The sequence below is a fragment of the Tarenaya hassleriana genome, unplaced genomic scaffold, assembly GCF_000463585.1.
Source record: "Tarenaya hassleriana unplaced genomic scaffold, ASM46358v1 Cleome15, whole genome shotgun sequence".
Lineage (NCBI taxonomy): Eukaryota > Viridiplantae > Streptophyta > Magnoliopsida > Brassicales > Cleomaceae > Tarenaya > Tarenaya hassleriana.
This window is the reverse complement of record NW_010964923.1, coordinates 1,718,386-1,746,350: the sequence shown is the minus strand read 5'-3', so window position 1 is coordinate 1,746,350 and position 27,965 is coordinate 1,718,386. Positions and strand designations below refer to the sequence as shown.

At 40.8% G+C, this 27,965-nt stretch overlaps 7 protein-coding genes and 1 pseudogene across 18 annotated transcripts in view; 4 read left to right on the top strand and 4 right to left on the bottom strand.

Annotated features, from left to right (window-relative positions):
- The first annotated feature begins 668 nt into the window (after nucleotides 1-668).
- On the top strand, nucleotides 669-2,303 carry LOC104808832 (probable E3 ubiquitin-protein ligase XERICO). Its single transcript, XM_010534645.2, has 2 exons — nucleotides 669-1,450; nucleotides 1,587-2,303. The coding sequence occupies exons 1-2, from the start codon at nucleotides 1,346-1,348 to the stop codon at nucleotides 2,127-2,129; spliced, it is 648 nt and encodes a 215-aa protein (XP_010532947.1). The 5' UTR covers nucleotides 669-1,345; the 3' UTR covers nucleotides 2,130-2,303.
- On the bottom strand, nucleotides 1,877-14,066 carry LOC104808833 (zinc finger protein CONSTANS-LIKE 9-like). 11 transcript variants are annotated; one of them, XR_002023983.1, is made up of 15 exons: nucleotides 13,616-14,066; nucleotides 13,424-13,495; nucleotides 13,177-13,285; nucleotides 13,048-13,085; nucleotides 12,874-12,961; nucleotides 12,643-12,795; nucleotides 7,380-7,488; nucleotides 7,126-7,267; nucleotides 6,746-6,909; nucleotides 6,445-6,664; nucleotides 4,690-4,761; nucleotides 3,814-4,407; nucleotides 3,500-3,721; nucleotides 2,472-3,271; nucleotides 1,881-1,967 (listed from the first exon to the last, which is right to left on the bottom strand). XR_002023983.1 is itself a non-coding variant. In XM_019202044.1 (13 exons), exons 11-13 carry the CDS (start codon nucleotides 4,357-4,359, stop codon nucleotides 2,948-2,950), a joined length of 1,092 nt encoding a protein of 363 aa, XP_019057589.1. In that variant the 5' UTR covers nucleotides 4,360-4,407; nucleotides 4,690-4,761; nucleotides 6,445-6,664; nucleotides 6,746-6,909; nucleotides 7,126-7,488; nucleotides 12,643-12,795; nucleotides 12,874-12,961; nucleotides 13,048-13,085; nucleotides 13,177-13,285; nucleotides 13,424-13,495; nucleotides 13,616-14,066; the 3' UTR covers nucleotides 2,407-2,947. The 11 variants fall into 11 exon arrangements, 1 of the variants encoding a protein (XP_019057589.1); XR_002023984.1 differs by having other exon boundaries at nucleotides 7,126-7,241; XR_002023988.1 differs by having other exon boundaries at nucleotides 1,877-1,963; nucleotides 7,126-7,488.
- On the top strand, nucleotides 7,909-11,692 carry LOC104809111. The gene is made up of 3 exons (XM_010535005.1): nucleotides 7,909-7,960; nucleotides 8,067-8,491; nucleotides 8,582-11,692. Exons 1-3 carry the CDS (start codon nucleotides 7,909-7,911, stop codon nucleotides 11,690-11,692), a joined length of 3,588 nt encoding a protein of 1,195 aa, XP_010533307.1.
- A 129-nt stretch (nucleotides 14,067-14,195) lies between the features above and the next one.
- On the bottom strand, nucleotides 14,196-15,010 carry LOC109116494 (annotated as a pseudogene).
- Nucleotides 15,011-15,699: 689 nt separating this feature from the next.
- On the bottom strand, nucleotides 15,700-17,228 carry LOC104808831. The gene has a single exon (XM_010534644.1). It carries the CDS (start codon nucleotides 16,858-16,860, stop codon nucleotides 15,949-15,951), a length of 912 nt encoding a protein of 303 aa, XP_010532946.1. The 5' UTR covers nucleotides 16,861-17,228; the 3' UTR covers nucleotides 15,700-15,948.
- A 1,986-nt stretch (nucleotides 17,229-19,214) lies between these two features.
- Nucleotides 19,215-21,841, top strand: LOC104808827 (glucose-1-phosphate adenylyltransferase small subunit, chloroplastic). The gene is made up of 9 exons (XM_010534640.2): nucleotides 19,215-19,538; nucleotides 19,690-19,986; nucleotides 20,116-20,385; nucleotides 20,468-20,647; nucleotides 20,797-20,900; nucleotides 20,990-21,101; nucleotides 21,188-21,286; nucleotides 21,394-21,513; nucleotides 21,615-21,841. Exons 1-9 carry the CDS (start codon nucleotides 19,263-19,265, stop codon nucleotides 21,729-21,731), a joined length of 1,575 nt encoding a protein of 524 aa, XP_010532942.1. The 5' UTR covers nucleotides 19,215-19,262; the 3' UTR covers nucleotides 21,732-21,841.
- Nucleotides 21,769-24,126, bottom strand: LOC104808828. 2 transcript variants are annotated; one of them, XM_010534641.1, is made up of 4 exons: nucleotides 23,915-24,126; nucleotides 22,709-23,760; nucleotides 22,533-22,605; nucleotides 21,769-22,172 (listed from the first exon to the last, which is right to left on the bottom strand). In XM_010534641.1, exons 1-4 carry the CDS (start codon nucleotides 23,987-23,989, stop codon nucleotides 22,032-22,034), a joined length of 1,341 nt encoding a protein of 446 aa, XP_010532943.1. In that variant the 5' UTR covers nucleotides 23,990-24,126; the 3' UTR covers nucleotides 21,769-22,031. The 2 variants fall into 2 exon arrangements, with proteins under 2 accessions (XP_010532943.1, XP_010532944.1); XM_010534642.1 differs by having other exon boundaries at nucleotides 22,724-23,760.
- A 71-nt stretch (nucleotides 24,127-24,197) lies between these two features.
- Nucleotides 24,198-27,965, top strand: part of LOC104808830 (flowering time control protein FPA) — a 6,117-nt gene continuing 2,349 nt past the window's right edge. The window contains exons 1-3 of the mRNA XM_010534643.2: nucleotides 24,198-24,450; nucleotides 24,541-24,867; nucleotides 27,546-27,958. Coding sequence (XP_010532945.1) covers nucleotides 24,448-24,450; nucleotides 24,541-24,867; nucleotides 27,546-27,958 — 743 coding nt within the window. The 5' untranslated portion in view covers nucleotides 24,198-24,447. The remainder of the gene's footprint in view (nucleotides 24,451-24,540; nucleotides 24,868-27,545; nucleotides 27,959-27,965) is intronic.

The following is a 27,965-nucleotide window of genomic DNA, read 5'->3' as shown; positions in this document are numbered from 1 at the left end:
TCTAAAATAATTATATTTTATAAAAATATTATATAAATATAAGATATAATTATTTATAATCATAATTGTCGGGTACCTGCAGGTATCCGGTTTTAAAAATTCTATTATCCGGATTTGGATTCGGATTCACGGGTATTGAAAAATTGATATTTGGATTCGGATTTAAAAATTATGAGTACCCTAAAATCGGGTATCCGTGAGACGAGTATCCGACGGATACCCGATTTTCGGGTATTTGTGCCCAGCCCTACTAACAAGGGTTAGAGATGGGCAACGGTTTGGTGAATTAAAAATCAAATCGAACCGAAGAGAATAATTATAGTTTGGTTCGGTTTGGTTATTTCTAAAATAACCGATTGGTTGTTGAAATGGTACGACCGATCATTTCGATCCGGTTAAATAGTTGAATCGCGTTAACCGACATTATTTATAAACCGAATTGATTCAAATTTAATCTTTAGAAAAATGAAATATCATTTAAATAAAAAGATTGAAATCTTCGAAGGGCAAAACAAAAAGCACATCTCCTCCCACATACAAGAAGAACCCAAAAGTTTCTTTTTTCAAAAAGTTATTCCACTTTCATGGAGATTCTTGATTATCCTTGATACTTCTCTCAAGGTTTTTAGGTTCTTTTCTCCCCCAATTTTCAAAATTTCCTAATCTTTTTCCTGTTTTTCTTTTTTGTCTTTGTTTTTGATTTATTTCTTGGTGTTGATTAATCAGTTTTTCTTTTCTCTGGGTAGTGATATAGAGGAAAGAAGAAATGTTACATTTCTGGGCTTTTTTGTATCTCTTGGTTTGTTTGTTTTCTTTTATCATATGAATAAATAGGTAGTGATGCTTACAGGCTAGTGTTCTTCATCAGAATCAGAATGAGATACACGAGATTGAACCTTAGATGCTTGAAAGCTTTGAATTTTGCAAATGGGTATCAATCTTTACTGAAGAATATTTTTGATTCCATGGTAACAGAACAGGAATTCCTGAACCCTTGACACAAAATTGAATCTTTCGTATTTACCCCCTTTGTTATGATCTTGATTTGTTTAACCTTTAGAAAGATTCCACCTTTCAATCATTCCGAGACTAACTTAGTTCAGTACAATCATATGGAGTTAATATTACCGCACAAGTCTAGTTAGATCTGGTGTCATAAATCTCGGAGAATTCAACTTTATGAGTAAACCTTTGGGGCAACCTATCTGGATCCTATTCCCATATCCTGATGTCCTTGAATTACTTTTGGCCTTCACGGCATTGGGAAATAGAAAAGCTTAGTAATGCCTTTTCATGGTGAAAACTTGAGCTGGAATCAAACTCAGGTTTTGAGTTTGAATCCTAGATGAAGACAGCACATAAAACACCTCCTTTTGATCTTCTGTGCTCGGTTTCTAAGAAGTTTCTGCTCATCCCTTTGTCATATTCAGAATGTTCAGTTTCTCTTTTGGTCATTTTCTGACTGGCATAAGTTTTAGCCACCTTTGATTTTTTCTTTCTATTCATTACTCGAAATTTGCTATCTTTTTTCAGCGATTTATCAATCCTTCTACTGTCTACCAATAGCCCGCTTTGTTATTTCTCAGATCGTATATCATCAAACAACAAGAAAGACAGCAACTTGGTCCAGTTTTTCTTGCTCCAGCTTAGGGGAATCAAGCACTGCTCGAAACGAATCTGAAGAAAACCCATTAAAGCAAACCAAGAATTTCGAAATGATGTGGATCATATTGGCAAACACAGCATTATCGATATCCATCTTCAAAGGCATTGCCAGATCTATCCTTCACGTGATAGGCATCCGCCTCTCGTCGTCGTCATCATCCTCTGCATCCCCTGAGGATCCCCGGCTCTGTCACCCTGGCAGTTTACTGGAGGAATTCAGGAACCAGACACCGACCCTGAGGTTCATCAGCCTCTGCAGATGCAAGAAACAGCCCAACCTCGACCATGATTGTACGGTCTGCCTGACAAAATTTGAGCCAGAGTCAGGGATCAACAAGCTCAAATGTGGCCACTTGTTTCACAAAATGTGCTTAGAGAAATGGATAGATTATTGGAACATCACTGTCCCACTTAGTAGGACTTCTCTGGTTCCAGAAGAAAAGGTCTCTTCATGGATTTGGTGAGAGCTTTCCCTGAGTTTTTCTCTGTAAAGAATCTGTGGGTTGTACAGATACTTAAGTATACGTAGGGTTACCTTCTTCCGGTCCGAGTTTTCAGACAGATTAGATCCCATGGGATCAGTATCAAGATATGTCTGATGTACATATCATGTGAAACCACTTACATGTGCCTCTGTATATGTGTCTGATCTACATCTACATAGTCATCTGATCTCGTAGTTCTTACGAATAAGTGAACATGAATTGGCATCAAACTTGAAAGGACAACACTGCTCATATCAAGTTATAATGAAGAAACCTCTTACTTTACTAGCTTGGAAAAAGGCAAGCGGAAGAATAACTAACTTGGAAGATCAAAAGGTTAAAAGCTTTGTTCCAGCTCTTGCCAAAACTATCGATCCATTCGCGTGCTGAATCATCGTTGCCTCCATTTCCAAGAATCCGATTTATGCTCAAGCATAAGTTTCTCCTACTAATGGCCATTCACCTGTATCATGAAGAGGTAGTTTTATTTTTTCCTACAACTTTATTTTTTTGTCTCCTTCTGAGTAACCTAAGTTCCTATCTGTCAATTGCAAGCACACTTCACTAGCTTTGGGTGTGGTCAAGTGGATCATAGTCATAAGCTTCACCAGCTTTAATGAAACGCCCCTTTACCCGTCTTCTAACATCAGCCCTCTCTTTCCGGGAAGCATACCTCACTCGCTTCTCAAACCTGTACTCTCATATCAGCCAGATTAGATTACCTATATACTCAAGAAAAAAAGAATCTTTCATGTTCGAGAAAGCGCTGTCTGCGGAGTTTTCGTTTCCGGAGAAGTTCACTTCACTAACTTGCGGGTCTTCTTTTTCTCTCTGTAACGCATAACAGCGTCAATGCGGCTCGATGATAGTGAGGAAGCATCGGTAGGAGGAGGACGCCACTGAGGCTCTCCTGTAAGAATCACAGATGTAGAGACACCATAGTCTTGGTTATCCACAGCGCTATTGGTATCTCCACTTATGCCAGAAAATGAGAGGCTTGAATGAGCCTGTCTTGACGTGAAACAGATTGTTGATTCCGCTTTATTGCTCCAAACAGAATCAGCAGATGCAATGTTGCTGCAAGATGGCTGGTTTGAATTGGCAGATCTGACCGATATCTCCTGGATAAGAACACAACCATTAATACAATCAGGTGATATAACTAAAGGAAGTGATTCTACCTTTGCTATGTTTTTGGTTGGTAAGTGTACGAGAAACGAATAAAGATTAAGAAAAGGCAAACTCGAGTTTCCGGGACACACCGAAACCAAGATATTAAACTGCAAACATGCACCACATGCTAACGAGATACAGAGGATAAAAGCATAAACATAAAGTAGCGTATGAACCTCTGCTGCAAATATGGCTTGACTGCAAAGATTAGCTGCAGTCAAGTCTTCTTCCCCCAATAGGTTATTGACTTCACCATTTTCGAAAAGATTATCCGAGTCATTAAGAGCCGCACCAAACAATGCATCATAGTTCTCTAGAACAAAGTCTACACCGAGATTGAAGTCCTCATATACACAGTCCCCAGAAAGGCCAAGATGATCGATTCCGGGATATGGTAGCTGCACATTTGATACATTGAAGAAAGTTTAGAGATCCACCGGGATGTAAGCCATGAGGAATAAAAGGACAAGGTGCAAAAGACATGGCTTACCTTTGCAGATGTGTTTGTTCCAATCAGCTGATCAAGATTATCAGAGAAAGCACTAGTTTCTGGAATTGAAGGTCTAACTGTAGCGGTTGCGTCTAGGATATCTGGACTGACTAAAGAACACTGTGAATGTAATTTGTTGTTCTCTGTTGCACTCATCATAACCAGTGCTTTCTCCGAGGTGGAACCATCAGCCAAAGTGGGAATAGCCAAAACAGATGACCAGATGGATGCAAGTTCCGCAGAAGAAGGACAGCCTGAGTAGGAACTGATAGTTTGCCTCTTATGCCCCGAAGAAGCGGAGGCAGACAAAGAATTTCCATGAGCAGACAAATCACATTTATGACAAAGAGAGACCTTCTCTTCCACACATCTAATCCAAGCAGGACCCGAACTGCATTTGTCGCATAACAGCGTCCTGGAATGTCGTTTAGACAGGGAGTTTGCAGAATGGACATGTTGGTCACAGGCCAAACACAAACGTGCAGCATCTGACCGGCAATACACAACTGACTTATCCTCCCCACAGAAATCACAAGCGTATCCCATCTTCTGAGATCACCTTACCAACAACACTGAGTCTACCACAAAGTTCACCTGAATGCATATGCACAGAGTGAGCTAAATCTATTACAATGAACACAATTCTTCTGTGCATCATATTAAACCCTAGAACAGATTGAAAAACTGGAGATAAAAGATCTCTTGTACCAAGCGAGGTGAAAAAAAAAATGCCCAAACGACTTTTTAGTTGCTTGGGAATACACAAAAATTACCAAGTATTCATCTTTGATCTAATCAGACAACTCCCAACTCTTTTTTAATTGACAAAATGACAAAAGAATGCGATTAAACAAGCACAATGATCAGATAACCCACCTACAATAACCCGCAAGATCTTGCGGAAGATGAGCCCAGAGAATCATAAAGTCTCCAAATTTACCTTCTTTTCTGCAAAATCACTATCAATCCATCATAAACAAACACCAAATATCGAAGAACGTGATAATCAGAGTTTCACACAACTTTGAAAACGGAGGCACTCACAAGCAGAACAGAGAAACGAAACAGCTTTGCATGTAACGACCAAACACGAAAAAAGGAATCTCCTTTTTTGAGGAATACGAGATTTATCTAGAGTACCTTAAAGATTACGAATAGTAAAATCAAATCCAAATTAGATTTGGAAATTTTTTTTAAAGAAATCTAGAGGAGAAAAAAGTAGTGTTAAATAGTATATATATATATGTGTGTGTGTGTGTGTGTTTCAGGTGGCACTATTCCAATTTCCGTGTCTGCCGAAAAACATGACAATGGACGAGGTTCAGACAAACTGCGTAGGTGTGAGGTGTCTGATATGTCCTTACAAGGAAAAAAGTTCCTTTTTTTTGTGTTTTTTCAGAAATAAATAATTGGGTAAAATAAATAAATAGGAGGAAGATAACATTGCAATAATAGAGAACAAATAAACCTAAGATGAATAAAAGGGCAAAGAGGAAGGAACCTTAATAATAAATTAACTTAATTAAGAAAATTATTAGTACCATGTTTTGATTAATTAAATTATACATTCTGACTGAGATTGCCACTAAAATAATTTAAATATATTATATAAACTTAAAAGTTTTATAAGACAATAATTTTATAAAGACATTTTAAAGTTTTTGTAATTTTACTCAAATTGAGATAATTCAACTGGAGAAACGGGTGCAAACATTTGTCCCACTTCCGGTCCCAAAATTAGTCCGGACTTTGGTCTAAGATACTTGTTACCAAAAAAAAAGTTTTGTACTTTTTCTTCTTATAACAATTTGAAAATAAGATACTTCAAACATTGTATATAATGAATATCCGAGTTTTCCTTTTTTATGATCAGATAAAAACAAATAATTGAACCTTTTTTGTTTGGTCTTGTTACTTGTAAGAACAAATGATAAATTCGAGCACATAAGATATGCTTTAAGGAGAAGAAAAAATCATAAGAAAAAAAAACAGAACAAAAGATGTTTTTCCTTTTTAAATTTCTCTTTTTTTTTTCTTCCCGGAATTAAGTAATTTCCTTGTCTTTGAAGAAAAATCATATTTGACCAAAAAAATTAAAAATAAATCATCACATTTGGAACAAAAAAAAAAGAGAGAAATAATGTGTGTGTGTGAGAGAGAGAGAAGTGTGTAAACCTTTGCTATATATTGCGTTAAAGTGAATTTTTAAATATAAAAACTGGGGGAAAGAAAAGAAAAGAAAAGAAAAACAGCTTAGCTAAGCTCCCTTTCAAGGCATCTTACTGATAATGTGTAATATAATCACTGTTTTGCGGGTTCATCAATGATATTTGACTATTTAACCACTTGTGCCGAGCAAAGTGGTACTACTCTCTCTTGTTGCATAATCAGAGAGATAGACCCCACAAGCATTTCTTTGTTCAATTTTCACTGCAAGTGAAGCCAAAGAAAAACCCTAAAACTACCCTTTTGCCTACCAACTGAACACCCCAAGCCAAAACCCCTTTACCCAGTTGCTCCTCCATAGATATATCACATTCATCAAATCTAACAGTGTCTATGCAATCAAAACCAGGCATCTTCATGCAAAAAGGATAAGAAAAAGAGGGGATAAGGATCTGTGAAACTGACCTCTCAACCGCATTATTTATTAGATGCTCCAACTCAACCGGACTTTGTGAAAGTAACTTCACTCTGAGGTCTGAAGCTTCAGTGTCAAGACCGGCAACTCCGTGTTTTATGAAACTATATGCTGTGCTTGGACTATCCTTAGGGGAATAGATTCCAACCACAATTGAAGAGGCAAGAGCTTGGGGATCTTGAAGTGCCCACGTCTCTCAAACTCTTGGTTCTGGTACAAGAAGAGAGGATTTCAAAATGGCTGATGCAGATATTCTTAGTAAAAATATAAAGGGATGTGAACAATCATAACCTGTATCTTGAGTTGTACCATTTTCCTAACTCAAACAAAACCGGGCTATGAAACGTGTCAGTGGATTTTCTAATGCAAATGATAAGAGTGGCATGATTTTGAGGCCGTTGAATCGCAGAAATGCAGGTGCAAGTAGATTATTTCCCAATCAACATCCTCATTGACTACACACAAAAAGAATTTATGGAAGCAAGAATGAAAGTTTTAATGAAGTTAAGAGCCGATAAGAGATAGAGTGAGAAATACATGCGCCCACAAACCTATTGAGAAATACATCTTAAATATTTTTTTGGGTAAAAAATACATCTTATATATTCTATTTATACGCCCATCTTCTAAAACTGGTTTTGCACATTTTACTTGTAGTTGAAGAAGTGTACCTCACCGGGGAGACATGACAGACGTCTCTATCTTTCCGCATCCTTACGAAATCTCCGAGATGCTCAGAAAGAGAGATAATGAGAAATTTTGATATTGTATGGGCTAGAGATTTCGCCTGCAAATTATGACAGCAAAACATTTCTAGGAAGGAAAATTTGCCATCAGATTGAGTCTGGCCAAGATGAAGAAGCCTTACAGATACCAACACAAAATTCGTTACATTCTAAACTGAATTGAACTAGAACATCCTTACATGTTGGAGAGAGGCATAAGGCAATGCCATGCCACATTTACACCAAGCTGGTGTTGCTCTAATCAGTCACCAAATGAAACAGCTTCACCTGATTTAAGGTTGCAGCACTCTGGAAACACAATGACAAAGCCTTAAAATCCGTGGGTACGTGTGGTAAGCCTTTCAAGGCATATGTGAGGAACAAGCAGAGGAAGATTTGGCTGAAGAATGACGAGCTTCGTGAAGGAGAAGACGTTTGAGGAAGGAATTGGGGAAGGATCTGTTGCTGTAACAGATTATAGTTGTATTTCCATTTTAATATTGCCACGTCAGATGGCTATAGCGCTATATTCTACTATAAATAATACAGGAGGGGGATTGTCTGGGGGATATCAGAAATATTGGGGAGTGGATTGTGGGGAGAGTTGGGGGCCTCTCATTAATCAAGCCTATCCAAGTTGTGTTTGGGAAATATAAGTGGTATTTTGGAGGGAAAATCTTATCATATTTGGTATCAGAGCGGGACTAAAATTCAAAAAAAAAAGAAAGAATGACAAAATCTCATACCGTTCGTTTGGAGCACTTGGAGGATGCTGTTTCTGGTAATCAATCTTCGATTGGCAGATTGGAAGCAAGCATGGCGGTGGTTGAGAAGCAAGTTTCCAAGATCGGTGCGGTTGAGGAGTTGTTGGCCGACCTCTGTGCTAGGATGCGACGTCGGGAAGAGCGGGAAAAAGGAAGAGCGGGAAAAAGAGTTATCGGATCAAAATGATGCTCCAATTCCGGCGGTTTTTCCGAAGGAGCAGAAGGATGATCCAATTCTTCAGCAAAATCCAGCTGTCGATTTGACGGAGTCTGATGCCAGGAAGGATCGTGAAAATCTGGTGGGAGATTTCCAGGTTAGACAGGTTGAGATGCCTGTGTGTGATGGTACTAATGTGTTGGGTTGGATTGCTCGTGCTGAGAATTATTTCAATTTTGGCGGGAGTTCTGAGGAAGATAAGATGCGTTATGCGACGATTAGCTTGGAAGGACAGGCGTTGCAGTGGTTTTCCTTGCAGCAACGACACAAACCTTTTCGTGGCTGGTCGGATTTGAAGCAGCGAATCACAATTCGGTTCGGCGAAGCTCAGGTTGGTTCGGCGATTGATCGCTTATTGTCGATTCGGCAAACTGGTACGTTGATGGTTTATTTGCAACAATTTGAGGATCTGTGGGCGCAGGTCTCAAATGTTTCTGAGGAGGTAGTCGAAAGTGCGTTCCGAGGTGGTTTGCAGACGGAGATCCGTGAAATGGTCGAAGTCTTAAAACCTCAGACCTTGGACAAGACAATTGAACTGGCGTTGAGGTTAGAGGGGCGTTCAATTTGTTCAGGAGGCAAATCGCATGGTAAGGAGAATCGTTTTCCTCGATATAATTCGAATTCGAATTCAAATTCGTTTCGCTCTATTTCTTCTGCATTGGGAGGTTCTGTTGAGAAGAAGGGAGAGTCTATCGCCTCGGTGGTAGACAGTTCCAATAAGGCTGTGACAGGAGATCGACGTCTGCCGTTCAGGAAACTTTCGGATCCTGAGGTGGAGGATCGTCGTAGAAAGGGATTATGTTTTAGATGTGATGAGCGATACTTTGTTGGTCATCGATGTAAGCAAAAGGAGCTGCAGGTTCTGATGGTGACAGAAGATACGGACGTTGACGGTGAATTTCAGGAATGTTTTGAGGAATTATCACCGGTAGTGGGGGATTTTGCAGCTCTGACTCTGCATTCGATGGTGGGATTAACATCACCGAAAACGATGAAGGTGAGGGGATGGATTGGGAATCAGTCGGTGGTGGTGCTAATAGATAGCGGCGCTTCTCATAATTTCTTATCTAAGGAATTATTGGGAGTGTTACCTATCAAATTGGCTGGTACGGTGGGATATGGAGTTTGTTTGGGTAATGGTTTGACAGTACAAAGTGCGGGTATATGTTGTGGGTTGGAGTTGACATTTCCAGAATACTCTTTGGTATCAGATTTTATACCATTGGAATTGGGCGGAGCTGATGTGATTTTGGGAATTCAATGGTTACAAACTTTGGGCAAAGTTCAATTTGATTTTGCCAAGCTCGAAATGAAATTTTCCGTTGATGATAAAATGATCAGGTTGGTGGGAGATCCGAATTTACATCAATCTCTAGTGGCTTTTAAGACTCTTCTCAAAACAATACGAGAAGGAGATCAAGGATTTTTGGTGGGATTTGGTTCTGTGGAAGTGGGGATTGTTGAGGAGAAATCACTACCAGAGGGATTGCAAGGGTTGTTGGATTCTTTTCGAGGAGTGTTTCGGGAACCAGAGGGTCTTCCTCCAATAAGGGGCCATGGGCATGGTATCCTCTTACAACAGAATACTAGTCCCATCAGTGTTCGTCCATATAGGTATCCTCACGCGCACAAAGAGGAAATTGAAAAGTTGGTTCGGAGCATGTTAAAGGCTGGCATCATTCAACCAAGCCAAAGTCCGTATTCGAGTCCGGTGCTGTTGGTAAAAAAAAAGGATGGAAGTTGGCGTTTTTGCGTTGACTATCGAGCTTTGAATCGGGCGACGATATCGGACAAATTCCCTATTCCAGTCATTGATCAGTTGTTAGATGAATTGAATGGAGCGGCAGTGTTTTCGAAACTGGACTTGCGAGCGGGATATCACCAAATTCGTATGAAGGAGGCAGATATTCCTAAGACTGCGTTTCGTACGCATGACGGTCACTACGAATTTCTTGTGATGCCGTTTGGATTAACCAATGCCCCGGCGACTTTTCAAGCTCTCATGAACGATGTTTTCCGTCCATTCTTAAGGCGCTTCGTCCTTGTTTTCTTTGATGATATTCTGGTGTACAGCTCTTCGATGTCGGATCATCTGGAACATTTAGCTGCGGTCTTGCATGTAATGCAGCAGCATCAACTATATGCTAACCAAAAGAAATGTTTGTTTGGTAAGAATCACGTTGAGTATTTGGGACATGTGATTTCGGAAGAGGGCGTCGCTACTGACCCCAGTAAGACAGTGGCGGTGAAAAATTGGCCAACTCCGAGGAATGTTAAGGAGTTACGGGGATTTCTCGGGTTGACAGGATATTATCGAAGATTTGTACGACATTACGGTTCGATTGCGAAGCCTTTGACAGATTTATTAAAGAAAGATGCTTTTGTTTGGTCAGAATCTGCTGAGGTAGTTGGTGCTTTTACACTGCGAGAAGGCACGTTGCTATACCGAGATCGTGTGGTTCTTTCCAAGACATCACGATTGATTCCTCTATTGTTACATGAGCTTCATGATGGGAAATTGGGTGGACACTCTGGTTTTCTTCGCACTTTGAAGCGGATTCAGGCGATTGTGTATTGGCCTGGGATGAAATCGGAGATCCAACATTACGTGGCTCGTTGTCCTGTTTGTCAAGTGCACAAATACTCCACGTTGGCTCCTGCTGGGTTATTGCAACCTTTACCTGTTCCTCAGCAGGTTTGGGAAGATATTTCTTTAGATTTCATTGAGGGGTTGCCGAAATCTTCAGGTTGCAATGTGATTCTGGTTGTTGTCGATCGGTTGAGCAAATATGCGCATTTTTTAGCGCTTCGCCATCCTTTTTCAGCTTTAGAGGTGGCTCGGGCATTTGTGAAAGATATTGTCAGGTTGCATGGGTTCCCTAAATCGATCGTTTCGGATCGAGATCGTATATTCTTAAGTCACTTTTGGTCGGAAACGTTTCGGTTGGCGGGGACGAAATTGAGGTACAGTACTGCATTTCACCCTCAAAGCGATGGACAAACGGAGGTTGTGAATCGGTGTTTGGAGACGTATTTACGCTGTTATGTGAGTGATCATCCTCGACAGTGGCTTAAGTTTTTGGATTGGGCTGAATTTTGGTATAATACCACTTTTCACTCTTCTTTGCAAACGACGCCATTTAAGGTGGTGTATGGGAGGGATCCACCTACTTTGGTTCGCTTTGTGGAGGGGTCTACGGTGAATTTCGAACTGGAGTCTGCTTTACGAGAGAGAGATGCGATGTTGGAGAGCATTAAACTGAATTTACATAAAGCACAGCAGAGGATGAAGCTTTATGCGGATAATTCTCGTAGAGATGTTAAGTTTCAAGTGGGTGACAGGGTTTATTTGAAGCTCCGACCTTATCGGCAAAGGGAGAAGCAGAGAATAGAGCAGGGGGAGCTTCGACGGCCATCGACAGAGAGCTTCACCCAAGAGAGGAGCGGCAGGGCCGGCCCCAGCCGCGCCCACGGAGGTTCCAGAGGAGAAGAAGGAGATGAGGAGGAAGACCACGCTGCCCATAATTCCTAAGCCTCTCTAACTCTCTCTATCTATTCTTTCTCTGGGATTTTTCCGTGCGATATCTTGTTATTCTCTCTGGTTGTGTTTGTGTGTTGAACTCCCGTCAGGAGGTTTTGAATTTAAATTTGTATTAAGAATTTATTTATGCGTGGGTATTTTGATTATTACTGGTTTGATATTTGGTTTGAGTGAATGATTCTTAATGCATCAATTCTTGCTGATCACTTGAATTGTATGATTTTAGGGTTTAATTTACATAGTGATATGAAATTAAACCTGGAAACTATTTACCCGGATAGACAAAACTTTTATCAGAAAATAGAGATATCATCTACAAAAGGTGACATATAGATGATTATCATTATTGGAAAATAAAAGAATTGTCTAGAAATTATGATAGGAATCTCCATGCTTTTAGAATCTTCAATCTATTAGGAATCGAGAGATCGGTAGATTGTAGGCGTCTAAGAAGAGAGGTGAGACCCGAGAGGGTAATCTTCGATAAATGACCTTGAATTTTCCAAACCAAGCCAGTGAAATGATAAGTAACCCGTAAAAATAATTCTTATACAACCTAGAATTCTCAGACCCATGATATCTATCTTCCATATATATATATCCACCCTTTACGTTTCCTGCATTAGGATTTAGTGTCACCACCACCACATTATCGCCACCGACTGAAACTGAGTAGAAAATCCAAACCGCATAGCTAGTGAGGGTGTTTATTTGTGTTCCGGTGATTCCCGACGAGTCCCCAGAGTTCGACCCTAGGTACTATAACTGATCCGTATGCTTGCGGAAGTCGTGTCTAGGAAATTAAAACTAGATAAATCCGAACCTAGTTCGCGACGCATCACTTATCAAAAACTAATTCGAGAGGGGAAAGAGTTAAGCCACTCCAGTTTCAGATGACCAATGTACATAGACTGTAATTGTATTCAGAGCTGAATACTGACCTCACGAGCTGGTTCAAGATTCGCCGAGCCAATAGAATGACAACCACTGGTTGCTCGATCAAGTCCTTCACCATATTGATGTAAAATATTCAAACATTCCGATTCCAAAATTTCCGATGCACGGATTCCAGAGGTCACTACTCGGTCCTTTTTCTGAAGGGCAGGTGAAACAGATCAAGCAAGAAGTAAAAAAGAACGACCAGTAGTAAAAGAAGAACAGAAAAAACTTACATGCAGTGTCTCTTGCCTTAGGTACTGCAGCTGAAGTTTGGCCTCTTCATATGCTATTTTACAGAGGATTGACCTACTCTCAGCAAGTCTGCAATAGTACTCATAGTTACTTCTACAACCTCAATGCTAATTTAGTTTGATAAAAAAACATAAATGCATGATGAATAGAAAAACCTCTTAGTCTAAACAACACTCAACACGCCGTATACTATCTGCAATTAGGAAAATATCAACACATCAGCTATGTAGCTACTAGTTGTAGGAGAAATGATAAGCAAAAAGTGTTATGTTATTTAGTCAGACCTGAGACTGGATTTGAAAACAAAGCATCTCACATAGATGGACATTCTTCAAGTGTGCTAGGATATCTTCCAGCTTGCATATCTACACCTTGGTAACATGAACGCTGAATCTAAAATAGCCAAAAAGAGGTAAAACCTTTTTTTTCCTTTAACTGTATAACATTTCTTATTATTCTAAAATTTCCTGGACTAATTTGAAGATTCAAATAACATTCTCTTTAGTAAGCACGGAGATAAATTCTTTATACCAATCTTGGATTCAGCTTGTCTGCCAATGGAGCAAACAATTGATTGATTCCTAATGACACTTTCCCTGGAATCTGCAGGATAATGAGTATAGTAACAGATCAGCAATTCAAACATAGGTTTAACAGCGAGAAACCTGATTCTTCTATAAAGAGTGGAAAAAGAAAATGCCAACAGATGAATGGTACACTTACTTCTCTCCAGTTGACTATCTTTTCACACCCTGTACGGCAGTTAGCACCAGTATTTCCATCAGGATAGTCTAACGCTGGTTGGAGGACATGCTGTGTGCTTTTCTGGACCTCCAGGCTCCTTTGGACATTTTTGGTTTTCCTTTTCAATTGGGGATGGTCTCCGTAACTCTTGAGCCGGCTTCAACAAGCAAGGGATGCACTTTGTCAGATGCTACAATCGTATAATCGCCACTCGTACATTTTTCAGTTAATTTCCACCCCATGTGCCACATTTGCTGATAGCTCCACTGTCCTGATGCGAGCAATCAAGATTACCATTATTTGTTGATGGTGTCGCTTTCACATTTGATCTATTTCTGCGGATGACACAAACTTTGCAGGGATGATGGATTTTGGACTTTTCTTTCTAAAATCAAATGTAATCTCCTCTGATAAGGAAACAGATTCTGTCAATCCTCTTTCTGTAGCTGTTTCTTGTCACCCACAAGACTCATGTCATTAGAATCTCTACCCCCACTCACTTTGTCGACAGGTAGAGGAGATTTTGGGAAAAGCTTCTTAGCTTTCATTAACGTCATGACACCACCCATCTCAGAACTAGGGGTAGACTGAATAGGTGTTTTTTCTTCGAAAGCCGTCCCACTGATTGTAGGAGTCTTTGTATCTCCTGGCTCTGACATTACGAGGCTTTTGAAATGCATAGAAAATGCTGTTGAGTCCATTGTAACATCACGGTTTTCTTCAGAGGCAGCAGAGTCAGACAATCTTCCTGGTCTGATAAAATGGGCAGACACAGGGCCGAAAAAGTTATCATCTACAAGCAATAAAACATGTGACTTCAACTCAACATTCTTTCATCACGGACACAAAAACATGTAAGAAAGAATCATAGAAGCAAAACTCTGGCACGGCAATGTCAACAGAGAGCAACAGAGCCCGATTCTTTGAAGACATTTCCCATAGCAATTACAGATGTTAGTCGAAAATAAACGCAAATAAGCATGTAAAAATATACAGACAACCAAATAGGGAAAAAAAGAAGAAGAATAAGAAGCAGTCATAGTGTACCGTCAGCGGTAATGGCAGAATCCACTGTGCTACCTCCAGAAGACGGCGAACCTTTGGGCCTTGAGAACAGCTTCCCGACAACAACCTCGTCATCGGAATCACCGTCTCCAGAAGACGGTGAACCTTGCTCGCCGTTTCGCTGCTTTGAGGGGGAGGAATTCGGCGGCGTCTCATAATCTTCGTCCCGGCTGAAAAAGTGGACGGAGGTAATTTCCCGGTCGGCGAAGCTCACTTTCCGGAGCCGTTTCCGTCGGAACTCGACGGTCTCCTCTCCTCTTCCGTCCCGTTAGTGATGTTGATCGGATCTTCATGATCTTTGGACGCCATGAGAAATGACGATTTGGGAGAGCTTTTCAAACGCTTAGGGTTTGAAATTGGAAATACTAAACATAAATTGTGCGGGAAAATGCACACATTTGAAGCTACCGGTCCTTAATTTCTCGGATATTCCATACAAGACCCATAGCTTTACATAGTTACATTTTAACCCCATAATTTTCATCTGAACAATCTCAACACAAATGGAATAAAGAAAGACAAAACATCACTCGGCTTCTTCAAAGTACAGATTTTTCATATAATTGTTTTCTTTGTGCTTCATTTCCAAGCAAAGATCCAAATGGAGCTCATGATCTTTCAAATTTAGGTGACAGACTAAGACAAAGCTTCAATCTTTTTCCCCTTTATCGGCTATTACTAGTTAATGATCCGATTCTTACAAGATCATAAGGTTTCCATTGTTGCCGAAAGAGTTTGCTTTTGTATGAATTTGGACGAAGCTAAGCTCCTACATCATGGGAACAAGCATCTGTTTCACTTTTGATGTCTTAATGACAGTGACCCAATTGCCTTCTGAAAGGCATTTCACATTTCTTAATGACGGTGACCCAGTAGCCTGTTTTATCCTCTGAAAGATCCCAACTTTCACGAGTTTTGAGTGAGGAAATGATCCCATGGATTCATCTCTCAGATGGGTTGAAAGGTTCTTTCACAAATGATAGCAAACAGAGTCAAGATTGATCAGAAACATAGCCTGTTTCATCTGATTGATTTCAGTGAAGAGGCTGCACTAAATATTAGTGTCAGGTGAACTGACCAGGTGCTTATGAGCAATACAACATTCTGTGCCATTATCATTGGCACCATCCGGCCATGAAAATGGTGTGTGTATGGAAACATTGTGCATTGTACAACAACAAAAGGGGGGAAGAAAGAATACAAATGAAGAAAACCGAGCAATCGATTTTTTTCATCGGGTTTTTTCACTACTCGAGTTTCCAGGCATAAAGAAACAAGCAGAATTCGGGAGGCCAAACGCTGCTTTTCGCCGAGTAATACCTGCTTCCGTTGCTTGCATCACTGTCGTTACCGGTACCGTGGCCGCTTCCCTCATGGTCACTCTCTTCGACTGCTCCGGGTTTGAATATGAACAGCCCGTGTCCCGTCCCGGGGGAACTGAACAACCAATCAAACACGTCCCAGAAAACCTGAATTGGTTGCTTGTCTACCAACACTGTCTGGTTCCCACGGAATTTCCATTGCAGGTTTTTAACCTGAACCAACACAATCCCATCTATGCTAATCCACATCTCTGGCTCTTTCGGACCCGAGGCAGAGCTTTCCACCACGATCTCGTGCTCTTTCTTCCGGTCATGGAACTTAGCCCTCGTTGAGAAACTCTTCTTCCCGAAAACGTTCTCTTTCTTGTAGAACAAGGCAGCATCAACCAACGCTGGCCTGGACTTTGTTCTCTTGAAGGCCTTCTTCTTGCAGTCACCGAGCAAGAGGACAACCTCCTCGTCCGAGACCAAAGCCACGTAAAAATCCGAACTTGGCTCGGGACAACCTGCGAATTTGGCCGACCTGAAATCCCAATAAACCTCGACGGGATTGCCCTCGACCTCGAATGACTTGTACCCTTTCTTGTTCCAGAAATGCCAAGGCTTGAGATCAACCTTGCAACAGTAATCCATATCACCTTCTACGCTGGTGACCATCACGGTCAGCGAATGGTTCATCAGATTCTTCGACCATAGGATCGTTACGTTCCTCCAGAAACCGGCGATATGGGTCTGGTAGATGCAGGTGACGGTGCTCTGAGCTGTTTTATACGTCACTGGATCCTCCGTCAGCTTCTCGGCGAATTGGCTTCCCACCGATTGTGACCTAAACGACATGATTCTCTTTTCCGACAGCAAATCTCCCTGCTCCTAAACAAAACCCTCTTCTTATCTGAAATGAAATCGCTCGATACCCTCTTCGTGTTTGGCCTTCAGGGCTGTCGAGGACCTGTCAGAGGCGTGATCGGGGAGATCTGAGAGGGTTATGAAGGTCGAAGGAGGAGGAAAAGAGGGGAGGAAGAACAAAAGGTGGGATTTTTGGATTTGGGGAAGGAATCTGGAGGAAGATTTCGCTTGGGAAATGGTTGAGATGGTTGAATCGATTGATTGCCAGAGGAGGAGAGAACTCCATGAAAAATGCCCAACGGACTCGCAGGAACGTTGAAGGGAACAAAACCTTATCGAATAGAAAAAAAAAACAGAAACAAAAAGATTTGTTTTTTTTTTTTGCCATATCCAGTTGGGTTTTCCTCACCGCCAGTTGTCTTTTTCTGTTAGTTCTTAGATTTAGATTTTCGATCAGATTTGTTTTGCTCATTAAACCCCAAAGAAAGAGAAAAATCACACTTTTTCCCCTTTTTTATTTGTAAAATCAAAAAGCACCCCAATGTATAGAGAATTACCGATAATCTTTTTGTGCATATAAAATACGTAAATAATAGTTACCGTTCGTTTGACCATATAAGCTATTGGTGCGTATGAGAGGTTCTAACGGGAGGTTCGATTGAATTCCTAAAGAAATTCCAAATGCGATATTATGATTTTTAACCCAAAATTAGGTGGTTTAATGATTTTCGAACCGAATTCGAATTCGAATACCGAAACGTCCACTCTAGTTGAAACATGAAGACAATTCATTTTGTAATTCATTGAGGATTTTTTTCACTGCAAGATTTGCGGTCTAATATATGAATCAAGTATTATCTTGAACCTCTTCCACCGTCTTTCGGGTACAGCTCGAAACAAATCTCCCGTTTTTTCGGTTAAAATCGAGCAAATGAATCGATTCGAATTGAATAACACATGTAATTGTAACATAATCAAATCAAATATAAAAAAAAATTAAATGATTGTGATTTATTTAAAAACGAAAAAATCGAATATATATTGAATCGAACCAAACCGAATAAAAAATAAAAATTATATATATATATATATATATTTCAACTTTTAATTAAGGTTATATATGATTTTTTTATCATTTTTTATCAATTATTATGACTTGCAACCTCAAAGACTTCACAACTAGTCGCTTATACCAACAATATGGGCAGTAAAAGTTCCCGAGTTCATCGAAATTGGGTTCATCGGGCAGACATCTACGATGAATTGACACAGGACAGACAGTTTCATGACACAACAACACTTTATTGTCTTCTCCATCACACACAATGCAAGCATCAGACTTTAACCCATCTACAATATCACCAGCTTCATTGTCCCCCAAAATTGGGCTCTTTTCTATGAGACCATCTCCTCCATCGTTATCTTTCTCATGGGCTTCAGGGCTCTTGCCACGTGTCCCTTTATCTCCCTGGAAACCGGAGCCTCCATTAACGTCGCCCTGAGTTCAAAATCGATGAAGAACCAGTTCAGGATCGAGGAAACCCTCCATTGGAAAAAGGGGGGGGGGGTTAAAATGTTTGTTAGTCGTCTAGTTCTTTAAATGTGCCCGTGACACATGAAGTGGGCTCGTCCGTGTTATTCTTCATCCAACTATATATATATATATATATATTCTTATTCAAAAAAAAAATATAGATGGCGTAATAATATCCAAATAAAACATTTTTATATTTATATATGATACATCCCAATTTCCAAACATGTGTGCAATTAAGTTATTGTTTTTTACGTATACTAACAAAAGGTTACAAAATATATAAATAAAAAAAGTTACAAAATATATAAGGTACCATCAGTAATTAATTAATATATACGTCGCTATCAATTACTAGTAAATTTGCGATGTAATCATTTAGCTATTGATTGTTTTTCATATTCCCTTCCGTATAATAAATTTATTTTTGTAACCATTATTAACGTACGTGAAAAAATAAATAGGAAAATCATTATTCCGCTTTGAATTTAAAAATAAAATAAACGGTCCAGAATGCTTGACTGTGATTTTCGAGAATCCACCGTTCATTTTACATCTTCTCTCTCATCCACCAATCACCGATTTTTTTAATGTTTCTCTCTCTTTTTAATTAATTAATTTTATTCATCTAGATTTTTTCGCCGCCAAAAAACATGACAGATCACATGCATGGACATCTTTGTCCCCCGCTACAACGCGAAACCCCGACCATACCACAGTGTTCATCCCCGTAATTTCAAACAAATTCAGGGGTAGAATGGTAAACTCATGTGAGTATAAGATCCCCATTGTAGTATCAGAGAACGGAGTGAAAAAAAAAAACTCATTGCTTCCTCTTCCACCTTCGCCTTCGACAACAATGGCGACAATGGCAGCGATTGGGGCTTTGAAAATCCCCGCTTCTTCCACTTCCTCTTTTTCTTCGAACCTGAACAGGAGAGCAGGGTGCCGTAGGAATCTCTCGTTCTCATCGTCTTCTCTCGCCGGCGAGAAGCTCGCCTCGCCGGAAATCATGGTTTCCAGTGGACGTACAGAGACCAATAGCTGCGGAAAGAGGACTCCAACGATCGTTTCCCCTAAAGCTGTCTCCGATTCTCAGAACTCGCAGACGTGCCTCGATCCTGATGCTAGCAGGGTAAATCATGGTTTCTAATCTTCGTAAATCTCTGTTCAATCCGCGAAATAGCGGATGATTCCAACATTATTTGGATGTTTGCGTTTCGGAGTTTTTTCTGGATCTTCCTTTGTGAAGTGTTCGACTTAGATTTTGATTGATTCAATGGCAGAGTGTGCTTGGAATCATCCTTGGAGGAGGAGCAGGGACGCGACTCTACCCTCTGACGAAGAAGAGGGCGAAACCCGCTGTTCCTCTCGGGGCGAATTACCGTCTGATCGATATTCCGGTGAGCAATTGCTTGAACAGCAACATTTCAAAGATCTATGTTCTTACGCAGTTCAATTCCGCATCTCTGAATCGCCATCTCTCACGCGCTTACGCGAGCAACATGGGCGGATACAAGAACGAAGGGTTCGTCGAAGTTCTCGCCGCTCAGCAAAGCCCAGAAAACCCAAATTGGTTTCAGGTTAAGAGAATCATTGCTCTTGTTCTTGCCACTTAAATTGCGCCAATTTCTCAAATTTACAGAGCTGGAAACATCATTGTCCATGAAAGTGTGTGTCGCTTAGATGTTTTGCTTGTGTGAATTTGTCAGGGCACGGCCGATGCAGTGAGACAGTACTTATGGTTGTTCGAGGAACACAATGTGTTGGAGTTTCTGGTTCTTGCCGGTGACCATTTGTACCGGATGGATTACGAGAGATTCATCCAAGCTCATAGAGAAACTGATGCCGATATCACTGTAGCTGCTCTTCCTATGGACGAGAAACGAGCAACTGCCTTCGGGCTGATGAAGATCGATGAAGAAGGACGTATAATCGAATTCGCAGAGAAACCCAAAGGAGAGCAACTGAAGGCTATGAAGGTAATGTTATATGACTTGGAACAAAGTTCTTACGGTAGAAGTTCATGACAATAACGTCACCAGTTTCTGCCTCTGTATTTAGGTTGACACTACAATCTTGGGTCTTGATGACGAGAGAGCGAAGGAAATGCCTTACATTGCTAGTATGGGTATATACGTTGTCAGCAAACATGTCATGCTGGACTTGCTTCGTGAGAAATTCCCTGGAGCTAATGATTTTGGCAGTGAAGTCATTCCTGGAGCCACCTCTTTGGGTTTGAGAGTAAGTTGCCGGGCCAATCCTTCCATTCCGAAATGGGCATTCCTTTCATTTCTTGCCCTTTTCTTGGTTTGATGTTTCAGTGTCTAAAAGTTTGATCTGCCATGAGGCAGATAACAGCGGTTTCCAGTCTCATTTCTTGATCTCTGCAGGTGCAAGCTTATCTGTATGATGGGTACTGGGAAGATATCGGGACAATCGAGGCGTTTTACAATGCAAATCTAGGAATCACCAAGAAACCAATACCGGATTTCAGGCACTGACCTACCTCTAGTTGAGATTGCATGGCCATTTTCTGGCGTGAAAGACGTTAACTGACCAGCTATTGACCTCCTTTCTTTGCAGCTTCTATGATCGTTCAGCTCCAATCTACACACAGCCTCGTTATTTACCTCCGTCCAAAATGCTCGATGCTGATGTTACAGACAGTGTGATCGGTGAAGGTTGCGTTATCAAGGTATGCTTCTCCCATGGCAGCAGCTATAGTCATAACCCTATACTTCCCCTCTACTTACATGGTCTTCCCCATCGTGTTACCTCCAGAACTGTAAAATCCACCATTCAGTGATCGGTCTCCGTTCTTGCATATCGGAGGGTGCAATCATAGAAGACACCTTGTTAATGGGTGCAGACTACTACGAGGTATGAAAACAGCACCCGAGAATTGCTTATTCACACACTCCAGAGAGATCACTCTGATGTTTCTCTTTCTCATACCAATCATCTGTGATTTCCATTGTCTGCTTCAGACGGATGCTGACAGGAGATTCCTCGCTGCCAAGGGCAGTGTTCCGATTGGTATCGGCCGAGATTCCCACATCAAAAGAGCAATCATCGACAAGAATGCCCGTATCGGGGACAATGTGAAGGTTACAGTTTTCTCCTCATAATCTGCAGATACAAAGAAACTTTAGGACAAGACATATCAAGTTCATTGGGACTAAACCCATCACTGATCTCTGTGTTTCAGATCATCAACACCGACAATGTGCAAGAGGCAGCAAGGGAGACAGATGGATACTTCATCAAGAGCGGGATTGTGACAGTGATCAAGGATGCTCTCATTCCGAGCGGAACCGTTATCTAAGAGACAAGACGATTTCCCTATCACACTTAATGTCTTAGCATCTAGTTCTTCCTTCCCACGACCTTCTCTTTCCATGGCCGATGGAATAAAATCTTAATCTATTCTCTATATTCGAAAGGGCTTAAACCACAAAGTAACCGGTCTTTTCCTATATATGTAAACATTTCTTACATCTACGGAGCAGAGACAGAACCTGGGAAACAGACTACTAACAATGCTAAAGATACAGAACCAAACAGCAAAGTGTCTTAGCTTAGCAACTTGAAAATTCAAGATCTACCCATTTTCCTTGGCACCTTATCACATTTTGTTCATCTTCTTCCACTTCTCCTTGAGGTCGGATGGAATCCGTCCTTCCTGAAACTTATCCCGACCAAATTCCAAAACTTTGCGCCAGGGCATGTTCCTGTTTGCTGCTCTCGAGACTTTGTCCACAGCAACCTGCACGGCAAAGACATTTTTGTCATCGAGCGATTCACGAAACTCGGTTTAGCCTATCTGCTGCAGAGACATTCACCACAAGCTCGGTTCTACACTTTAGTTTTAAAGCAGGACCCATGAACAAATGAGTCTTAACCTAAAAACACTGCTCTGTTCGGTTATCCCGAGCCAAGTCTTGGAGATAGCCTCATTACAATGGAAGCTTAAATCCATTAGAGCATTAGATGTAAGTTCTTGATTACCAGTCAGCATGATCCAAGTTTCAGAATGAGAAGGAAGATTGCATTCTCAAAGAAATCGAAATACAACACAAGGCAATGGATGGAAAAGAAAAAGGACATGAAATGCACGAGTTCATACCCGAAGCGTTTCTTCCTCTTCGGGTGTCCAATACAGCGGCTTACGCTTCCTCCCATAGTTTGTATCATCCTTCCTGCAAATTGAAGGGGAGGAAAAAATTTAGGCTGGTTTTGTTTTCTCAGTAATTGGACAGTAAGCAACCATTGTACTGTCTTCATATTAACAGCAAGCGATACCACATGAAAGTGAACCTTTGTTTGGGAACATGATACTCAGTTGCTCTCTTCTCTTGGTAACGTTTGTTTCCTCTTGAGAGTTTTTTGGATTCAAACAACGGTTTCTTCGAAGAAGAAGGCCGTGCTTCAGTTGGTTGTTCTCGAACATTAACCTTGGGTCTCATGACCAGAGCAAACTCTTGATTAGATGTATCAGATTCGTTATCAGCATTTGTAGATACAGGCGATGAAATAGATGGTTCAATGTCCGGCTTTGCTTCCCCATCCTTCCCGAAACCGTTATCTTGCTCATTCATGACCTCATCATCTTTTCCCGGATCAGCCCCGGGTTCTCTTTCTGCATTCTCCTCTTCCTCCCTATGAGATTGATTTCCATACGGATCACTAGATTTTCTGCGCCGTTTTCTTCCCTCAACCACATCGGAATCCTGCCCTTGCGCTCTGTCCTCATTATCAGATACTTCCTGGTCATGGGTTTCAGCAGCAACTGTTTCATTCTGCTGGTTTTTCTGTAATTCAACACATCCATGATCTAATTCACCATCTTCCCTTCTATTCTCACAAGGGTTAAGGCTCTTCATCCTATCCAATGATATATTTACCTTGATTGCATACCCGGGTTCGTCATTTCTATCCATCGTTACAGCCATATCTACACCTACTGAATTCTCTCTAGCCTTTAGGCACTTCTCAGCCTCCATAACCTTCTCTTGCAACCTCAAAGACTTCACAACTAGTCGCTTATACCAACAATATGGGCAGTAAAAGTTCCCGAGTTCATCGAAATTGGGTTCATCGGGCAGACATCTACGATGAATTGACACAGGACAGACAGTTTCATGACACAACAACACTTTATTGTCTTCTCCATCACACACAATGCAAGCATCAGACTTTAACCCATCTACAATATCACCAGCTTCATTGTCCCCCAAAATTGGGCTCTTTTCTATGAGACCATCTCCTCCATCGTTATCTTTCTCATGGGCTTCAGGGCTCTTGCCACGTGTCCCTTTATCTCCCTGGAAACCGGAGCCTCCATTAACGTCGCCCTGAGTTCAAAATCGATGAAGAACCAGTTCAGGATCGAGGAAACACTCCCGATTCGCCAAAAGATTGTGAATTTCTCACATGGGCATCACAAATTCGACGCCTTTATAACGATAATTTCTCAGGAAAACAAACAGAAGAACGCAGGAAACTTACCGCCGAATCAGAGGTTTGGGGTGAGTTTTGGATTCTAGCCCTACGCACAAGAGTTTTCCTCCGCGTTCCAGTCATGGTTTCGGACAAGAGACACAACCCGAGTTCTTCTCTCCTTCGCGTTTTTCGATTTCCGTCTTCAAAGATTTCTCAGAGAGGTTTTGCTTGGTTCAAGAATCAAGTTCGTTCGAAGTGGGCCTTTTTTTTTTTTTGCAAGACGATGCCTTTAAATACGTACTTGCGTAGTTTCTCGATTTATTTGGGTTCAAATCGAACATAAACAAACTTTGGGATTGATTTGATAACTAGGACAAACTCTTGGGGATTCTGTGAAAATTCCATTTCGATAGAAAGAAGGCAGAAATCACGATCCCGAAATCCAAAAATTTCGCAGCCCCCGAGAAAAATCTCTCATGGCATTAAAGAACGACGCTACTCGATTTGGAATTTCTCTATTTGCATTCGATAATCGCATTCAATCTCGATAGTGTTTCCTCTTCAGATTGGATTTCGGGGTCAGAAATTCCGAATCCGCCATGGTCGATTCCTCTGCTTGTTCTCGCTCTTCGACTTCTCAGAGACGTAGATACGCTTGTGTTGATCTTGTTTTCTTCCGGTATTAATTTCAGTCTTATAGAGGCGGAGGCGGAGGCAGCGGCGGAGGAGGGAGGGAGAGGATGAGACGGGAAGAGAAGGGTAGGGGAATCGGCAGCGGCGGCGGAGGGAATCCGCCGTCGCGGCATCTCTTTGTGGGGAACCTTCCCCATGGAATATCGGAACGAGAGTTCACCGACAGGTTTCTCCGGTTCGGAGAGCTCGAGAGCGTGGCGTTTCAGCTTAACCGGAGCTACGCGTTCGTCAACTTCAAACACGACGAGGACGCGTTTGCCGCCATCGACTCGCTTCAGGGGTTCCCTCTCGCCGGCAACCCGCTTAGGATCGAGTTTGCCAAGGCGGTTAGTGTTGAAATCCTTATTTCCAGTGTTCGTTGCTATGCTGAAATGGTAGTGTCACTGAGTTTTCATTGCTTGGATTTGAATGTGATTCGTGTCTGTACTCTTGTTCTTGTCCTGTTGAATTCGATCTCACTGTTGGTTAACGGATTGATCACGAGAGGTAAGGGTATTTGTTAGGGAAGAAGATTCAATTAGCTGACAAAGTCTCCAACTTGAAGGCATTATAGCATACCAATCTTCCAAATGGGGACAAAAGGGGGAGCCTTTGTTCATGACTTTATAGGAAATGCTTGAAAGTTATCAGTTAGTTTACCAGAAAACAGAAGCTCATTAGGTAGAATAAACTCAGTCTGCAATTTTTGAGCTGTTAAATATCGGCCCATACGATAAGTCCAAAACTTGCCATTGCTTTGGATTGATGCTTGTTTAAGAGTAAAACCAAACCCTTGAGAAAATAAGGTCTCAATCTCATATCTGCTTTAACAATTCTCTCATTCAGTAGCAGGAAGCTCTGAATCCTCTGGTAAAAGCTGGTGGTAATTGTGACAACTCTTAAGTCTGAAGATGTGGGTATTGAGGGAAACAAAGAAAGCATTTGGCTTTAATTTGCTTTTCCCTCTTTTAGGTCTGCTGCTCTCTGCAGTCTTGAATCAGGATCATTACAATGAGATGTTTTTTTCACATTGTATCATAGCAGCAATTGTTTCGAGTTCAGCTATTACAGGATGAAAAATGCCACCATACATGGAAAAACATAGATTGATGCTACCTGTAAATTGCATCTGGACCATCTTTCATCACCAAGTAATAGTAGATCCACTATATATCTCCATATCACAAGCATCCAATTCGATTGTGATATTTTCAGCATTATTTAGTTAGGAGATTGTTTTCTTTTCAAAAAACAACTTGAACTTGATAATAACCTGGTAGATCCTGAGCTGAGGTTGGAGCTTCTTTATTCTTTTGTTGGGAGGCAATCTCAAACAAGCTTTGTCAAGTGCATTCCAGGAACATCTGACATGTGTTGTAAGGAAAGAGGGGAATATCCACTTTTGACTGAATCTGAAAGCAATGAAATCTCCACTTAAAATATCTGGTTAATACCTCATTCATGCAAGGGTTATTCATTCAATTTAACAGTTCTGTATTATTGGCATTGCCCTTATTAACTTGATTCAATTGTGCTTTTGCATGACTTTAGCTACCCTCTCTGTAGCTAAGAAATGAACCACAACATCATCAATGTGTTGTACTGGAAAAACTTGTTTTCCTACCTTCCACTCATACATTACAAATTCAATTAGCTAAAGATGATAGAATCATCTTATTTCTGGATTCTCAAACTATTAATTAGCAAGCAGAGTTTCTCAAACACCTATCACAGTTTCAAGGGTTAATAACATTGAAGTTTTCTTCATCTCCATGTTGCATGAGGTGCCTATGGGTCCTATTCAACTTGCCAATGCCAAATAGACTACTGCTTTAAACTGGTTGCCAGCTGATATAAGCTTATGGAAATTATTAATCAATGTCACAGTTTCTTCATTTGTCAATTCCAGCCTTGCTTTAAGATGATAGAATTGATCATAATGGCGTAGTTCCATAGATGTGCAAAGAACCTTACATCCATTAAATTTCTTGATGTTTTCTAGTATCGAGCAGCAAAGAAACTACGAAACTAGAATCTCCTTTTGTATTATGTTTGGAACTTCTTTCTTGGTACATTGTTGTTACCGGCCGGCCTATGCAAAAGTTACAAACTGACATCCCAAAAACCAAAGTCTTAGTTCTCTTTGCTTGGAAATGATCAGACATGATCTCTGGCTAAAGAGTAGTATTCGACATCTGCAGCTTTTGCTTGTCTAGATATGGAATGCTTGCTGTTCAGAGGATGCTCGTTCGTTTTTTAGGTAGTTTCTTGGACTGTTTATTCGATTATGGAACAAAGACTTGTTTTTTTTTTCTATATGCAGTAAGTTATGGAGTTGGCAATTTGTCTTAGTCTAAGAAGAAGAAGCAGTGACTTGGCTGCTGAATGATGTTTCTTGGCTGGTGGGCTATTTAAAGGCCATTCTAGCTGGGGCATCTCTCATATCTCAAACTACGAATGTCGATTTTGCAAATCATGGGGTGGTGGTGACACTGGATAGTTTGATTACTAGTTTCTTGGTTACTGCAGTTGCACAGATGATGGATTTGATTTTGCATCGCCTTACAAATGCCATAGCCACCTTTAAATGTGGTTTATCGTGTTTCTATCAGTTTGTCTTCAATATTGTGAAAGCTTTTGCTATGGATGTTCCGCTTATTTGGACCATCTCTCTGATGTTAGACCTTTCATGTTATGTTTCATGATTTCAGTTAACAGGTGACGGTTGTATTTTGGGTCCAGCATTTTATTTTACATCTGTTTTCCTATTGCTTGTGATGAAGGAAAAATCTCCATGTACAGGCGTTTTAGCCAAGTATCTGTTCTCCTTTAGCTACTATAAAACTTTTATATGATGCTGTCACAAATGCTTGTTTTTCCTATTAGACTCAATTGCTTAGTTGAATGGCATAAACATCCGAGGTTTGTCAAAATGGGTGTTCTACCTAATCTATGATCTTTATTACCGATCGTGCAAAGTCGGGAGTCAGTTAATACTTTATCTTTGTGACATTGTTTACCGCAGGATAAGTCGTCAACTGCATCACGCACTGAAGATCAGTTTCGCCGGGAGGAACATCGCTCTGCGACAAGAGGATCGTCTTTTATCCAAAAGGACTCCAGAATGCACTATGAAAGTCCCGAATCTTACAGCAAATCGATGATGGCTGACAGAGATGCAGCAGAACCCAGTGAGGTACTGTGGATTGGATTTCCGGCCATGTTGAGAGTGGACGAGGCAATCTTGAGAAAGGCCTTTTCCCCATTTGGAGAAATAGAGAAGATCACCATATTTCCAGGTCGTAGTTACGCATTTGTTCAGTTTCGGAGTCTAGCAGCAGCTTGTAAGGCGAAAGAAACACTTCAGGGAAAACTATTTGGCAATCCTCGAGTGCATATTTGTTTTGCAAAGAGTGAACCTTCCTCATCTAATACTGGAAGAGCG

Coding starts and splice junctions, on each gene's coding strand:
- LOC104808832 (XM_010534645.2), top strand. CDS start 1,346: ATGAAGACAGCACATAAAACACCTCCTTTTGATCTTCTGTGCTCGGTT. Junction 1,451..1,586: donor AATGTTCAGTTTCTCTTTTG/GTCATTTTCTGA, acceptor GTTATTTCTCAG/ATCGTATATCATCAAACAAC.
- LOC104808833 (XM_019202044.1), bottom strand. CDS start 4,359: ATGGGATACGCTTGTGATTTCTGTGGGGAGGATAAGTCAGTTGTGTAT. Junction 3,722..3,813: donor GAACAAACACATCTGCAAAG/GTAAGCCATGTC, acceptor TCAAATGTGCAG/CTACCATATCCCGGAATCGA. Junction 3,272..3,499: donor AAGCCATATTTGCAGCAGAG/GTTCATACGCTA, acceptor GTTCTTATCCAG/GAGATATCGGTCAGATCTGC.
- LOC104809111 (XM_010535005.1), top strand. CDS start 7,909: ATGACAAAATCTCATACCGTTCGTTTGGAGCACTTGGAGGATGCTGTT. Junction 7,961..8,066: donor CTTGGAGGATGCTGTTTCTG/GTAATCAATCTT, acceptor CCTCTGTGCTAG/GATGCGACGTCGGGAAGAGC. Junction 8,492..8,581: donor TTCGGTTCGGCGAAGCTCAG/GTTGGTTCGGCG, acceptor CTGTGGGCGCAG/GTCTCAAATGTTTCTGAGGA.
- LOC104808831 (XM_010534644.1), bottom strand. CDS start 16,860: ATGTCGTTTAGGTCACAATCGGTGGGAAGCCAATTCGCCGAGAAGCTG.
- LOC104808827 (XM_010534640.2), top strand. CDS start 19,263: ATGGCGACAATGGCAGCGATTGGGGCTTTGAAAATCCCCGCTTCTTCC. Junction 20,386..20,467: donor AGCAACTGAAGGCTATGAAG/GTAATGTTATAT, acceptor CTCTGTATTTAG/GTTGACACTACAATCTTGGG. Junction 20,901..20,989: donor AAACCAATACCGGATTTCAG/GCACTGACCTAC, acceptor CTTTCTTTGCAG/CTTCTATGATCGTTCAGCTC.
- LOC104808828 (XM_010534641.1), bottom strand. CDS start 23,989: ATGACTGGAACGCGGAGGAAAACTCTTGTGCGTAGGGCTAGAATCCAA. Junction 23,761..23,914: donor CCCAAACCTCTGATTCGGCG/GTAAGTTTCCTG, acceptor TTTTGAACTCAG/GGCGACGTTAATGGAGGCTC. Junction 22,606..22,708: donor CAAAGGTTCACTTTCATGTG/GTATCGCTTGCT, acceptor TTCAATTTGCAG/GAAGGATGATACAAACTATG.